General features: G+C 39.6%; 1 protein-coding gene and 1 long non-coding RNA gene across 4 annotated transcripts in view; one reads left to right on the forward strand and one right to left on the reverse strand.

Moving 5' to 3' along the window:
* Positions 1–463: 463 nt before the first annotated feature.
* Positions 464–16,788, reverse strand: LOC135252863 (uncharacterized). Its single transcript, XR_010329483.1, has 2 exons — positions 16,360–16,788; positions 464–1,416 (listed from the first exon to the last, which is right to left on the reverse strand). It is a non-coding gene; the product is annotated as an uncharacterized LOC135252863 (long non-coding RNA).
* The window catches only part of kiz (kizuna centrosomal protein), a 46,403-nt gene continuing 44,890 nt past the window's right edge, over positions 15,627–17,139 (forward strand). Inside the window, exon 1 of one of the 3 annotated variants that reach the window (XM_064331449.1) lies at positions 15,627–16,078. In XM_064331449.1, the coding sequence (XP_064187519.1) occupies positions 16,014–16,078 (65 nt within the window). In that variant the 5' untranslated portion in view covers positions 15,627–16,013. The remainder of the gene's footprint in view (positions 16,079–17,139) is intronic. The other 2 variants (XM_064331439.1, XM_064331458.1) reach the window with 2 other exon arrangements.

A 17,139-nucleotide genomic window follows, 5' to 3' on the forward strand; every position in this document is an offset into this window, starting at 1 on the left:
ACCCCACTCCCTGAAAATCTGCAATCAATATGCAGGCCGTATTATTATTGGAATATTGGAACTGGTGGCCACCGGGTTCATTATATAAGTGACTCGCCTTACACGACAGTAATGGCTTAATGCAGAAATATGTTTGGGGGGATGCGGAAAGGATCCCTATTCTTGCTCGGGCCCCACGGACCGGGGTTCAAAGTGTGAATTCCCCTTTTGATTTCGTGGCAGGATGATAATTTGACCTCTGAGACTAGACCCCAGCGAGTACGATTTCACGCGTCGGTGTCAGCTGAGTTTGACCCCCTGGCGCACCCCGCCCCTCGCCAGATGAAAAACGCGTTGACTGTCGCGCGCAAACAAATAAACCTTTCATGCTGCTTTCTTGCCATTTGACCCATGTATTTACTCTCCTTTTCCCTTTATCAATTTTTTTTTTTAGGACGGGGTGAAAATGTCAAATGGGCAGTGCTGAATTGGACAATTTAATTCAAATGTGCATTCAGGTTTGGGAATCAATGGATAAACAGTCTCAACAGGTCTAAATGCATGGAGGGAGAAAGCTAACAGAACCAAGGTTGGACATACACAGTATGATAGTAAAATGGATACAATTGCCAATAGCATACACCTGCCCCATTCTAATGAATAGTATGATCATGGATATTTGAGGAACATTAGACGCTGAGGGGTGTTGGTTTGCGTCCATCTACATGTTGAGGGGTGTTGGTTTGCATTCATCTAAAAGACACCTAACATTAGCTATAATATCAGCGATGACAGAAACAGCTACATATAAATGGCTTGCATTTTGAATGCATTTAGAGTACATGCAATTCTTATGGGTGCCACATTCCACGAAGAAGGAAGAATACCCACCATTTTCATGGCCACTGTCACCATTTTCATCATTATTTTCTTATGAATCATAATCGTAAACACAGGCCTCTTGTCAAGGCTTTGTTGACCTGTGCTTTGGGAACGAGAAATACATTTTTTTTTTTACAACCTGTTCTTCTTGATGCAGTGCTCTCTTCTCATAAAATATGAAGACAGGCCTTTCTGTGCCTCAGAGACAAAGCTAGCGAAGAGCTGCATGTGAGTCTGAGCGGGATGGAGCCGTTTCCGCTCGCTGCCAAACATCAATTCACTTTTCAGGGGAACCATCAGGCGACGCCGGCACACGCGCCCCGGCGTCGCGAGGCCAGATTTCTTTCCCTCACGCCGTCACCTCTTCCTGCTCCCCGACCAACCGGGGGCCGCCGTCTGCCGGCGGCGTCCATCGCCTCTGCTTCGGCGGGCCGGATTTCATCCGCTGGCCTCTGTTCCCGGCACGTCCCCCGCTCTCCACGCTGACGTCACCGTTGGCTGTCACGCGAAGCCCGGGCTCCGGCACCTGTCTGCGAAAGGTGACACTTCGCCCACCTCACACACAGACGCACATGGTGCGCCAAAGTTCAGCATATATCCCAGTTCTGATATGCCAGGGAAACTATGACATCTTTAAAACATTAAACAAGCCATTGTTTGGGTTTTGCTTTTTTGTTTTAAAAAACATGACCTTTTGCCCTCTGTGCCCTCTGGACAGCAACCCACGATGCAAGGTCCCTGTTGTTTATGATCAGTAGCAGGGGTGTAGCACAAAATTCTGGGCCTTATACATAAGCAGTCTCTGTGGTACCCCTTCCTCTCTTGATCCATGTCTCTCACACATCATTCCAGGCTTTTTGAGGGCCCTCCCCCCATTTGGGCCCTGGGACACTTTCCCCCCACTACAAATATGGGGTGCCTCAAATGTACCCTGGGCGAGGTGGTCTCTTGGGCATACATGCTAATGCCAATGTTGTAAAATAGTTTTTTCAGACAACGCACCGCTGTACTGAACAGTTCTGGATCATTATTTGAGTTACTTTTGCATATAGATGTTCAGAAGGCCAAACTACCATCTCTTTGCTTCTCTGACCTTAACCATAGACATCTCAGTGCATTTTTCCCCATCTTTGCTCAGAACATGTATTAAAGCACCAAGAGGTTCCTGGTTATGTACAGGTTAATTTAGTTCTGTGTACAATGCAAAATAAAATTCAAAATAAGCACACTTGGGTTATGTTCACAGAATAACCTATTAATATGCCTTTGCTTAACATCACATCTTTACTGACAATATAACATGAGAATGTGTGCAATAGTCCATGTTGGACTTCTCTTTCTAGAAAAGAACAGTCATTTTAAAAACATCCTATGATGAGTGAATGTGGGCAATTTTGAATAATCCACGTAGGGAGTAGGGGTTGGGGTGTACCCCCCTTAGGTTTTTGTACTCTTAAAACCAGCATCCTAAAACTAGAAATGCTGAAGGTACAGGAGCAAAGGGGAATGAGCAAGTAGTGGAGGAACAGTGGAAACAAATAAATGATAATTTGGGTCATCAGTATTACTTCGTGCCAAAACCAGGAGCCAATTTAATTCCCTCTATCCTATTAACATTATGATGGTTCTTTCATCATTATGGGTAGTGAATTAATGACAAGTAATGTATCTGATACGCTAGCTGACCAGTATATGGATTATTCTACATAAATGGTTCAAATTGCGTCCCCACATGGAAATTGACCCTTTAAGTACCTGCCGAAACTTTATTAAGGCTGCCATAAATTACAGCAAGAAAAAAATAAAAATAAAAATAAATTTCAGCAATGTATTCACTAAATTCAATTATGCAAATGAGCACAGCCATGCAATATTCCTTTACAAAGAAATAGGCCATTGCTGGGACTATTAAAAGTTGGTCTTGTGCACATGGTGTTCATAATAATGGACAGCACAAAACAATCTGTCCATTAATGATGACAATAATGTTTATGACAAGTGTTACAGCCATTATTTACAGGTGCTATAGGCATCACCCAGGGTTACTTAAAAAAAAGCATAATCAAAAAAACTGTGTGGATACATTTGTTATTTGCATTACATGGCAAACCATGAATAAAAATGCAACGAGTGATTTAAAAAAGCAAAAGCTCTGGTCATACAGAATAGTTTAGACCAGAATCATCCATGAGCAGTCAACCTGAAAGTATGGAGGCAGTTGCTTCTACTTTGATCATTTTGGTTTCATATCTTCCTTATCTGTTGTAGGGGATATGCGTCTTAATCTCAAGAAGTTTATGTTCTACTTTGCTGAAACCTGCACTACAAGGGACATTCAATAAAAATAAAATAAATAATATTTTTGAAAATGTTTTCACTGTAACATGTTTTCATTGTTGAAGACGATGAATTCTTTGTTGCTGGGTATCAGGAGGATATTGTGGCATTTTTCATGTCCAGCTCTGGAAAATCATGAAGTAAATCAAATGTCTTACTTGCTCAGGGCTACTTTATTTACCAGAAGGTTTAAAGCAGTTGCATTACTATGAATGGGGAAAAAATGCCTTTCTGTTTCATCTACAGCTGGCAATGTACAAAGCCCTTTGACAACTCACTCTGCACACAGAAGGTCACGGTATTCTGCATCTAGGTAACCATATGTACGGCTGGAAACCTAGTGATTTAAATGTAATTGATGTGTACACAGACAAATGCAAACACCATAGACACATGAATCCACAATGACAGGAAATAATTAAATCAGTGCCCACTCACACAGATTTTTAGCAAAACATGTTTTGCTATTAAAAAAAAAAAAAATCTTCATCTTGAATATTTATTTCCATATTTCCTTATTAATGGTCAGGTATGGGCCATTTCACACTTGAGCGTTACCAGGCAGAACTCCGAGATAGGCCACCTCCCTGCTTCACCCTATGCTTTTAACAGAGTACTCTCAATTCATATCAATCTAGGACAATTAAACTGCTTTACACCCACTGAAGCGTGTTATTGAAGAGCATCAGAAAATTATGCTTTACAATTAGGTACGATGAAAAGATCCGCCCGTTTCGGATCCTTTTGTGCTTAAATTAGATTTAAACCTCCGCTGTTCACAATTCACAGAAGGCGCCATCGTCCGTCGTCTGTAAGGGCCCCTCTTCACCATCAACATCTTTGGATCGTCTGGCTAAAAAGGATACGTATAATAAATGAGCGATTGATGGCGCACACCACCACCACCACCACGCGCGCTGGTTTGGCACGCGGTTCTGAGCCACGGTCTAAGTCCAATACCTAATTCCTTCGATCTTATCCGTTTTTTTCTGGAAAATTTCCTGCTTGTCAACATCCACTCCATTTTTACTTTATTAACTTTACTTGCCACGAAATTACAAAAAATGGGATTTTGCACCTTTTTATCCACTTGACAGCACTTATCTAATTGCTTTCCTCCCCACTAGACTGTAGAGGAACTGTTTGTGTATTGCTTTCAGGACGATGAGGGCTATGGTGTCTGTTGCTCCATTTACATGGAGGGACAAAACCGCCCCTCTGACCTGAATTTAAACATCAAACACTCACTCAAGCTCAAAACAAGCCTCGAACATGAGTCACCCATGTATGCAAAGCGCTTGATTACTTATTTAAAGCTGGGAGGAGCTGTCGGCCACATCCTTCCACCGGCTGCCAATAAATCATCGCAGACTCCATTACTCTGAAGTGTTTGGCTGCAATTTGGTGTGCGCTATTCATTTAAATTTTTACGTTTAAAAAGTTCTAAAAATAATCAGACTTTGTGACGGTTTTCTTATATTTTTATCGCTCATCGACTAACCTATTTGTTTAACAATAGATTTAAATGGTTCAAAGTGAATGGCACATTGTAAGACCACCCTTTACCTAAAGCATGGTTCAGTCTTAATGTGAAATATTTTTGGAGCATCACCAAGGCTGTCCAAGGCCCGACGGAATTGGAGGTTTGTCTAATTTAATTTCCCTATCACACATCCACTGCCTGAAGGCTTCATCTCTGATCACTACAAGTTAACACCCCAATATATACTCAAAATCTTTTGTACTGAGGATGTATATTCAGTTGGTGATGGGTCCATAATTTAACATGCAAGTTCAATAGAAACAGCTGTTTTACACAAAGAGTCAAAATTAAGTCATATTCTACTATAAGTCGACACAGACGCTCAACAATTATGTTTCTTTATTGTTCAAATTTTCTGTCTATAAGAATGACTTCTGATTCAGATTTGTATTAATGAAAACAGAACATGGTCTTTTATAATGCAATTTCCCCACAAATACATGTATGTTTTATACTTATTATGAAAAACAGAATAACGATTTGAATTAAACCAGGAACACATTAGTCAAATAGTGAGGAAACCATGAAAACCAATGACAGAAAGAATAGCAACAAAAAGACAGATAAAGCCAGCCAAGCTACACAATAAAAACGGCATCAGACGTTGCAAGTTTCTAAAGGGGGAAAAGGAGGTCTACAGCTGATAATTCCAACAGTATTAGTATTAGCTGTTTATCAAATTATTAACTGAACAGATGTTTGGCTGCAGAGCAGCCGAATCCTGGATCTGCCAAGCAAAGAAACAAAGGTCTGAAGGAGCAATTTGAGATGTGCGTGGAATATTAAATTAATTTACTGCCATTAATTCTCATGCAAATTCTGACCTCTTTTTAGCGCATATCAATTACCCCGCATACTGTATCTAAAGGACAAATTGAAAAAAGCAGAGGAATGGCATTTAAAAAAATGGGAAAAAAGCAGAACAAAGGAACATTTCCCGCTTCGTATTTTACTATTCCAACCTCACACAAACTCCCGTGTTTTCAGATGCATTTTCCTGTCTGGCATTCAGCCGTGTGTGTTGCATTCTCACATTGTAGCATTAATTGTTTCATTTTCTGGCTATAATATGTTGCTATAACGTTGTTAAAAAGGATTGCACTCACTTGTGGCTCATTCTGGCAACTGGAAAACTGGAATGTAGCCATTTGAGATGATCCATTTTTTAACATGTCACATATTTACTTACAATGGTGAACATGCTGAATCTCTCTTAACGGAAGAATTTACAGGCCTAACACCTGGGTTGCATTGCACAGAATATGAATTTATCATGCCAACAGTGCATTCACAACAATGCAGAGTTTTTGGCATGGTTTTACAACAACAACAACAACAATAATAATAATAATAATAATAATAATAATAATAATAATAATAATTCTGCCAATTTCTCCAGGAGTATCCAAGGCACAGTATCCAGACCCATTCCCCAAATCCTGATATTGGTAAACAATCTGGCAATTTTTTCTGATATTCTACAGTTCCTCTTTATAAATCAAGAATTATGTTCTGAATAAACTCACTCCTTGACTCCAAAACTTTGTTGACAAGTGGCCTTGAATTTTGTTTTTTATCAGTTTTTAGTCTCGACCTTTCTCATAAACTACACGCACTCATTTTGAGAGTGTTCAGGGTTCAAGCAAATTGACACACCAGTTCAGAATTCAAAGTAAAACCGAATAAACTTAATTTTTTTTTTTTTTTTAAATCAATAAAAGGAGTAATGTTTCCTCTTGTGAAGATTCAATGAAAGAGATAATCAAGTAAGATTGATCCAAAAAGCTGTGAAAGGATGCTGGGAATCTGTAACCCACATCACCTCCAAATTACTGCCTTTCCGGCACTCCTTCGCACAAACAAACTGCTAAGCAACAATACAAATTAAACATGCAGGGGAAAAACAAGGGGATTTATACCACAACAAATAGCCTCAGAGGGGGATGGTGAATAAGGATGATTATCATGTGAAAAGGAGAGCAAAACTCCCCAGTTCGACAGCTAAAGAGCAATTTAATGGGGCTGGGATAGGGGAAATTGCTTGATTTAGGGTCTGCCATTGGGGGTGCCGGCAACTGCGGCACCTCAGCTGTGGAGCGTGGCAGCCCAACAAGAACATGGAGCCGCGGAAATAGAAACACAATGTCGGAGGCCGAAGAACCGAAAATCCGACCAAGACGGACCTGGGAAAGTCGGCGAGCTCTGTCCTTTCACTATCAGGAGGCTGATGCCAGCTCAATGGCCTTCCAAATAAATATACGGTGAGGGCATTATGTTACATTACATTACATTTATTCAGCAGACACTTTTATCCAAAGCGACGTACAATGCCAAGTGCATACTGAAGGTCATTGGGTCATGAGGGCGATGAATGAAACCACAACATGGTGAAATCTTGTGGTGAAATGCAACCGAGCTGTAACGGCATACAGTATCTTCCCAGCATGCATCTTTCTTTCAAGAGGCATGCATCTTTCTTTCAAGAGGCTCTTAGAAATTGATGTGTCGTTTTATTATTTTCATAGGGACAGATGTATTTAGCTACCCGGTTATTCAGTTCCCAGCTGCCTAGTGGTTGACTAAGGCACAACACTCCAACATAAAATTTTACATAGCTTCCAGTCTTTGATTTATTTGTCATCTAATTTGTCACCTAATTTTTCTGCAAATTCGTGAGAGCACACAATATCAACTGCAAGTACTCAGTTCACCGGAGGAGTGACTTGCAGTCGATACTGACAATTCCACCAGCTGAAAGGCTCCTTCCCTGGGGAATGCTAAGACCAATTATGTACTGTGATGCATGGCTGTAGGATACAGTTAGGGGGACACTGGGCAGGCATCGATATCCGAACATGGAGTACACCCACACGCTGGAACAGTGTTTTAGCAGTTTTCCTAAGTTTGTTTGCTAGCTTTTGTTAATAGTTGCACTGAAAGCTGGTGGAACACACATATTTATTCGAGAAATTCACTGTTTTAAGTTGAATGTGTATTCGCTGTAATAAGTACACCCTTCACATTATCTAATGTAGCATGAAGAAGGAGAATGCTGCAGCATGAGAAAAGATTATGAGAATGTTTTGTGATGACTAGGGATAATTGAAATGCTTGTTGATGTCGACAAACAAACATGAACAGGTTGAAACCACTGGTCAGATTAAAGGTAAGATCTGTTTGAGGCTCATGAGCCACAACTTACTCTTGTGGATCAGTAGTAAATAAATAGCCTTCAATATGCAATGGATACACTATATGCAAAGAAGATATATTATATGCAGGTGCATTGTATCAATTCTTTACCATGCAGTTATGTTGTCAGTCATCCAATCATTGAAAGATTTTGAATATTTGAGCCACTGTCAATAAAGTTTATTTGATACATACATACATACACATCAGTGAAACAAACAAATGGCCTTTGTGTGCTGGAGCTCATAAACACCAATGGGACTGAAACACTGGTGCATAGATGCTGATGTTGCATGGCTACTTGTGAAGGTACTTGAGGTGTGTGACTGGGCTGCAGTAAGGGAACAGGTGAAATCCCGATACATTTGATCAGAAAGAACAGTTTATTCATGCCACCCCAATTATTAGTAACTTTACAGTGGCCTGTACTGGCATACGTTACATGCTGCATATGTAGAAGTTCACATGGATTGTAATAATTAGTCAAATGACCCACAGGCTTATTCCCCTTAAGAGTTTGAAAAAAGAGTTTAAATATATAAATATACAAAAAACATAATACACATAAATATAGCTGCAAAGCGGCGGTTCTAGGATCCAAGCAGCTAGTACAACACAATGCTGCAATCAGCTATGTTGACGATTACTGAATAGAGAGTTGATGTTCTAAATGTAATATGGTTAGACTTATGCTTCAGGAGAAGAAGATTTGAATGTATTTTCTAATGCATTTTAAAGTTCTTCAGGGAATCAGCACTTCAAGTTTTGCCTTTATTTAAGTCAACCATGTCAATCTAACAACACCATTAATTGTCATCGATTTATACTTTAAAGCTCAGCAAGCCACATCCTTGAACCATCCACAACACAAATGAATGTAAAATGTTAAAACCCTACTGGCAGCCATATTGTTCATATTATTGGCACTATTCAAGTTTTGCCTTGTTCAGAAGAATGTGCTCTTCAATTGAGAACAATTTTTAAGGCCGAAATTTCAAGGCCAAATTAATAAGACCAGAAATTAGTGCTGTAGCTTAGCATCATATGCCAATGTTCATGTATTGAAAAATGGTTGGCTGTCAATTCACCATCCTTGAACATAAAAACTTCTCCTTTGCAATTTAGTTGCAGTTGAACAAAGTGTTCATGTTCAAAATGTCATGTCCATTGGCCTTATGTCATTGTTGCATTGGCCAACAATTCTAAACATTACATCTTTATACAGCAGGGATGTTTTTAAGCTATTGACACCATTCAAGTTTTGCCTTGTTCAAAATGACATGCCCTTCAATTCAGAACGTGTATCAAAGCCGAAGATCAGGTCTGGAATGAAACAGACGAAGAATTATAGTCGTGGTTTAGCATTGTAGGCTAATTTTCATATATGATTGGCTGTTATTTTGCCATCTTTCATAAAGTTTCATAACTTTATGTCAAATGGTTGTATAAAGACACAGGAGAGGAGATTTTTGGCAAATTGATTAATTTTTGTAGGAGGACTGACATTTTAAGTGTTTTTCAGTTATGCTGCCCTATGTTCAGAAATGTCCCACCTATGCCCTACACAAAAGATTAATTAGCTTTTTACTGGGATACAGTTTGGATTACCAAAAATTGTAAAAGTCTGGCAGCTTACTTTGAAGTTGGCAGCTGCCAACATTTACAGAACTAGCCTATATTATTGGGTCAAGAAAGTCATTTTTGGGATTTGCATGCAGGTGTGGCTGATCAAAGTTATGAAGATCCCCGAGGCTTTTGGACGTGAAAGGAAGTTCTATCAGTTCTATCAGCCACAGGGAAGGCAGAGACATCTCTGTTCCTCCCCTGATGTCACAGGGAAGTTTCATAGTAGCTACTGACCATACAAAGGGGTCACGGGATGACATCAGAGAAGATGAAGACCTGATTGGCCAGCTAAAACTTGCAAGCAGCACCGAGTGAAACAAGGCACCAATTTGAGTTTGCTTTGAACCATACTCAGCAAATACAAACATAAAATAAAAAATAACAGTGTACCCGAAGGGCACGCCATCTTCAGCACAGCAGTCTAAGGAAACTGCACTTTTGTGGCCCGTTAAAAAATGAAGGAGTTTCAGTGTACATTGCTGACACACAAGATGCCGTTGTGTGCAGCCGGTAGGTGATTCCAAAGGACAACCAGTGCCAGAGGGCTCATTTTAAGGTATAACGCTTACCTGGCTCTCCAGTGCCCATAAGAACTGCCACCATGGGTGCATAATGGCTCTAATAATCTCACAGCTGCAAGTTCTCTGGTACCACAGAGGAGGAGGATGGCTCAGGACCCCTTTACTTGCATGGTTTTCATCCAATAATATTTTGCTTATGGTTCCATTTCACTCCATTGCATTCCATTGTGCCTCTCCATAATTCAAATTTCCACCGAGTATGCATGTTGTGACTTGAATAGCTAGCTAACCCTAAAAAAAAGTCTGCTGTCATCACGACGGAGACAGATAATCAGTAAGGACCTTTGAGCAGAATGTTTATTTTTATTTGTTTGCATATGGTTTAAGGTATAAGCAGGATATTTGAATAACACATGACCTGTGTGGAAGTCATATGTTAATCCATCAATCCATGTGGGTAGCCCTCTAATCCCATAGTTCCCAAACACTGGTCCATGGACCGGTGCCAGTCCGACAACCGCCAGTCCCCAGAAATTACAGGTAGTCATAATGAAATGCATGATGTTGTTGTCTTTACAAAGTGTGGCGGTCCCTAAGACTTTGAGACTTAGATTTGCTGGTCCACAGGCTGAAAATGTTTGGGGACCACTGCTCTAGGCTACCAAGAAGCCAAATCTGGCAGCTCAGCCCAATCGTTTGTAGCTCAGGTGTATATTAGTATACTGCAATATACATGTGTAAATCTAAGTCAGATTTGCTACATCCTTTATCCTATTTAGCATTTGATGAACATTGTAATGTATTGAAAAAAGGACAGAAGTCATTTTCTCAAGATGTTATGCTCCTCATCATGTGATAACTTAAAAAGATTTAAAGAAAGACAGCTATTCACTTCGTCATGAAAATCACATCACAGATTGCTCCATGCGTTTCTCTACCTTTTTAGCTAGGGACTGAGTCTGCAAAAATAAGTGCATAAGTATGATTACATCACATGATTGCATCATAAAATACAAAATTTTTGAGGATTTTTGCAAACAGCACAGTCTTTCAGCCATTGAACTGAACTGAAATATCATTTATATGACACAAGAATAATACAGGGGCATGTGTTTCAAGGCTGTATTCTGTTTTACAGTATGTGTAAAAATGGAAACACTTGGTACAATGTAAAAAGTTTAGCAATTACCTACAGTAGTTTAGAGAAACCCACAACTCCATTAATTACTCGATTTAATGTTGATAATTATATCTACCTTATGCTAAAATCTGTTAATTGAACAAAATGGCAACTTTGAACTTCAAAAAAGGGAAATTTTGTTTTGGTGGGCAAACGTTTAAGAAAACGAGATGATTACTGGTCTCATTTTTGTGTTTTAGTATTCTAATTGGCTATATTGATGCTCACTAATATATTACATTGCATAGAAAGGAAGCCTGTTTCAGCTGCCAAATACATTTACACTAATATCTGAACAATTATCAACTGCTATGCTCCATTTGAAAAAAAAACAAAACAAAAAAAAACCCCAATAATTAAAATTAATTATCAATTTAACCCTTTAGAATATGAAGGTACAGACAGCAGTGATGGCTGTCAAACAAAGTTCATGTTGAAAATATCAGTTACACGCAGGATTACGCGACAGCATTTTCTGTGAATAGTTCTAAATCTGTTCAATGAAAAACAAGGATGACTGAATGTAGCTAATCACTGGTAACTTTGCATGTTAAAAGAAACAACCTAACATTATTCTCAATGGACAAAAACGGAAATATCCTCTTACGGTTTCGAGCACATGATTTCTAACAACTTTAGTCTAACCTGTTTTATATTTGGTGATTCATTTTTATTGCTCTTCATGATAATCCACATTATAGTGCATTACTATTTGTGATTACGAAAACCTGCATTCACATTACAAATCCATCCATTATCTATTCCTGCTTATTCCTGGGCGGGGTCACGTGGGGAACTGCAATAAAAGCAACAGCCTAACACGCTGGAGTGCTGGAGCCAAGAGTCAGGAACACACCCTGGACAGGTCGCCAATCTATCGCAGCGCACACACCATTCGCTCACACACTAATGCCTATGGGCAATTTAGAGTCTCCAATTAGCCTAACCTAATTAGTCTTTGGACTGTGGGAGGAAACCGGAGCACTCAGAGGAAACCCGCACAGACAGGGGGAGAACATGCAAGCGCCACACAGAAAGGCCCAGGTTGGGATTCGAATCGAGGGCCTTCTTGCTAGGTGACAGTGCCATTGTCATTAGTAAAAACGTTTGGGTTCAGTCCATTTTGACCAATACATAAATGGTAGAAACACGGTTGTATAATCCTGAATTCATAGTACATTGCCAGGTAATGAAACAATTAAGTTACCTTTCATAGTAACTGTGATTTTGCTATTAGAAAACCAAACCAGTCAAATAGCCAAATTGCTTCACAACAGTTCCATAAAAAGCATGTCCTTGGTTAGAATGTAGAAACATCCAGTGCAATGTTTAGCAATGTATAAGCCTAATTGTATTTCTAATTTGAACTGACAATTCTCCTCAGCTGTGAGAACTGCATGGGAGCAATACATCAATAGGACACTTCCAGATGATGAGAATCTGTCACGCAGAGTTCACTCCTCCTCTATCTGCATGCATCACATTCTTATTCCATTTAGAAGTTCTAGAACAAAGTTGTCAAAAATGAACATAAAGGTGGATATGGTGGAAGTAAGACTGCTCTAGCTTCTCTTTTTCACATTTTGGTTGTGCCTCGGAATTACCTGAATTCTGGAGTTCATTTTGTTTCCTTTGAATCTCTTTCGCAAATAATTAAATGCCCTACTGAGTCTACTCTGCTCTTGGCACTTTTTGGGATTGTCCCAATGGCCCAAGTACCAAAGCCACAGTTGGATTATCTGGCCTTTGCCTTACTGCTGGGCCGTGGCTTAGTGTTGTTCAGCTGCCTCAGTGTCTCACAGCCGTTGGATAAGACATATTATGCATTACCTTAAGTTAGAGAAAATTCTATCCTCCTACAGAGGGTATAGCTCTCAAAGCAGCCCCCACTCTGGCATTTATGTATCCAGAGGCTGCACATATAAACAGAATAACTTTATAGTTTTCACTCACACAATTATGCACAAATATCAGTTAAAATCCTGCCACTAGTCCTTTCCTTAAACACAGCAGTTTTGCATGTGCCATAGCAAATATGCAAAACTGAAAATAATGGTAAATGTAATTGCTTTAAGAATAATATAGAGACATACAGAATGTAATACACATAGGCCTACATCCAACCTCTGAAGCCATAAACTCCCTGTACAAGCTGCTTTTGAGTTACCTCAGGGACATTTTCTTGCTTTGAATCCCTGAATACCCTTTACCTGCAACTGTGAATGTGCATTATCTAATTCACAAAGCCAAGTAATGAGAGCTATTCTTAATCCAAGTTCAAATTCACAAATGTTTTAGAGTACAAATTCCAAAAAATCGTGGCATTATGAAATGTCACGCTGATCAAATGTTCTGCTTAACCCTGCAGACTTGATTTTTCCTTTCCCTAAATGGAAAACCAGATAATTAATTGCCCCCGCTGTCATCTTCAGATAACCTTGTGTTTCATTGTCGAGGAGAGCCCACGCAACTCTGAAACAGATGCTATTCATTGAAAAGCCGTGTTTGCCCGGGGTCAGAGCAGCACATATAGAGAAACGTAGGCATACAAAGATAGAGTGGTCTCTGAAATTCAACAGATTGTGTGCCATACGCATTTTCCTGCTTTATTGAGCCCTCGTGAAACACTGTGGGCCCTTTTGTTATGCAGAATGTCTCTTGGTTCAAAGAGCGAGCCAAACACAATGCAAGATTCAGGCCAACCCCTTCCCTAGTCCTCTCACGACACTGATCCCTTTTCTTCAAAGTTGCGGAAATGTGAAATAAATCAATTAACATGGGATTCACAATAGACCTGTTTTCATTACAGGTCTCTCTCTTTTGAAAAGATTTTGAAAAGTCTTATTTTAGACTCATGCCAACCAAACTAAAGATGGGGTTGAGCGATCTACATCGTCTGTGAAAAATTCATAATTGGGACACTGAAAAAAGTCATTCATAAGCCTTAACTGAAAACTGTAATACCACCATAACCTTCTGAGACATACAAACACTAAAATCTGTCTTAACATCAAATAATAATCAAATAATTACAAGTGCGTCTTTGTAAAAAATCATTGCATTAATAATATAAGAAACATTAAACATGATTAATAACATTCAACTTATAGAAATATATTAAATGTCTATGCATAACGCACTTGGTTCACCACTTGTCTTAAGGTTCTGAAATTGTATTTGCAGTTATGTTTTTATCAGCATCGTAGGTAATGTGCTATGTGACACACCACAGTCTCCTTGTTAGGTAAATCCATGTCTAGGGTACTCGTGTGAAATGGTGCCCTCGCATTGCCTGTTCAGATTAGTGGTCATAAGAATTCCATCTCTGTGCTAGGATAAATTCACATTCTTAAGGCAGGGAGAATGGCAGGCATTTTATTGCAAAGCCCTTATGTGTTGGAGACTTATCATTGTTTCCCTGTTTACACTGACCCTGGGGGGATAAAGTTTTATTGAATTTAATTACATTTAATTTAACTACTCCTGGTGCACTGCTGTAAGCATAAGTCAACGTTGCAACACAATATGACAAGTAGGCGACTTGTGCATGAACAAGGTCACAGAGCAGTCCTATAATATTTCGGAATATACGACATGAAGAAAATGACTTTATATGCTTTTATTTGGCAGTTTCATTATGTGCATGCATGGCACTCTGCACGTGTACAGCAGACTGCTGTAATTCAATTACTCCTTTGCTACATATTTGAATGGGTGTCCAGCTGGCTTTGTGAAAAGGATTACTAGACCATGCGTTGTACTATACAACTACTATCACAGATACTGGTCTATAAAAACAGCAAAACCTCTCTGATCAATGGTACCTTTCTTAGGGGAACATTTTCTGTTAGTTGGATGGCAAGATCATTTTTTGAAATATATTATTTACGCTAATTGTTGTGAACGGTCAAACCGTTAGCAAGTCAATAACATCACCTCCCAATGCAGACATTTTCATTGTGCATTACATCACCTATCCTTGACCTTTCCACTGTAGAATATTTCAGCTGTAGTACACGACTGTACACTCACACTGTGGCTCAAAATACCACTAAGCCATTGTGATTGAGAATATGTATCTTTGTATGATCTGTAATAGTACTGTGTATAGGGAATCACAAATGTACAAAAAACAGAAGAAAAAAAAACACAAACATTGTACATCATGTGCCATTTTCTTTGCCAGGGTCAGTAGTGTACCGGCAATTTCTTAAGACTTCAAAAATCAATTGATATATTAATCTATTTTTTTACATTTAAACTAAACATATCCATCAACATGACACGTGGGCATACATGGAAGACAGTCAAACACTGAAGACAGTCTAAACTACGCTATGTCAAATAAAATGTTAACCAGGAAGCTTTCATTTCTAGATTCCCCGCAGGAAGCTTCAATTTCTGGATTCCTCGTGATGCAGCAATATTAAAGGTCACAATCTCAGTAGGAATGTTTGGCATGGGATAAATCAGTTTTCTTGAATTACATTTTTAAAGGTCCGTAAGATTCAAGACACTCAAAGCCTTAATCCTTGCTCCACGCATGTTCGCCTAGCAAAGCTGTCCTAGCTAGATCTAACCAAAAGCTGGAGGACCACACACCCTACAGCAGGAAGAACAAGTGTGGCAGAATTTCAGCTGTAGCCCTCTCCCGCGTGGTTGGACTGTTTACTAATGGTGCTTCCTGGGGAAGCGGTGCTTATGACAACCAGTGTAAACACTCACCACCCGGCCTCGGAGCAGGACTCTGGTCATGGCTTTCTGTGATAAAGAGTACTTTGAGAAAATCGGGGAGCTTCAACAGAATATGCACAAAAGGTAGGCTCAGATTGTTTTCTTGTTTTGCGGGTCTCGCTTTAAAAATGACGAAGAAAGGTACGTTTTAACTGCACGAAGTAGGCCCAGATGAAGACCGCGGGCAAGAGTTGTCCAAGCAGTCACAGCGCACATCGTTAGCCTGCTTAGCCGTACTAGAACATTGTCACGCCTCGCCTGTAGCTTAATAGTTATACACAGCACTCCATCTGTATTTACAGAACATATAATAATAACAGCGAGTTGCTTTCATATGAATGATCATTAGCAGCAATTATACTTACTGATAGAATCAGAGTTTGCTAACGTTTGCTGTCAACTCTGCTGAGCCTGGTAAACATGCTAGTAGCACAGCCGTTCATCTTGACAGGCTTGCATGCGGCAAATGCTGAGTGTTGCTAACAAGACTGTGCTCAAATAGACACCGTTTATGCTAGCTAGCTATACTAATGCATCTACTGGCAGCTAACTAGTTAGTTTCGCGAATTTCTTGACACTACGAAAGAAATGGTGCTAACTGTCATCTAAGGCAGCTATCTCCGTAGCTAACCTGCCGGTTACAAGTTATCCGGCTTGAACGTTTGCGTTTGCAACGCCGTGTAGCTAAAGTAACGCTTTGCGGGGATGGATGCACGTTGGGCTAGCAATGCGACATTAGGCAGCTAGGCTGTCAAACCAGCAATGTTATTAGCAATCAAGACATTTCTTGCAAATACACCGTGACGTTATTTAGACAAAAAAGGCTTAAAATGTTTCTCCCTGTGCGATGTACAGACTTGTGTAAAGTGTACTTGAACAAGGAGCACAGAGACTGACAGAGAAGAAAGTGCAACACAAAGCGAAACATAATTAACTTAATTGTACGTTACATCTCTTGATTATACTTTTGATATTTGCCTGTACTAACCTTAGCTCAGGAATGTTGCACAGAAACCCGCTAACTAGCATTCGCCTGGTTACTTGTAGCGTTTGCCAGATTCAATCCGATGTGGGTACGATGAACCGATGTCTAGTAACTATCTAGCATAAATTAACGAATCAAAAGTTATCGAGTTTTTTTCTGA

The sequence above is a fragment of the Anguilla rostrata genome, chromosome 1, assembly GCF_018555375.3.
Source record: "Anguilla rostrata isolate EN2019 chromosome 1, ASM1855537v3, whole genome shotgun sequence".
Taxonomy (NCBI): domain Eukaryota; kingdom Metazoa; phylum Chordata; class Actinopteri; order Anguilliformes; family Anguillidae; genus Anguilla; species Anguilla rostrata.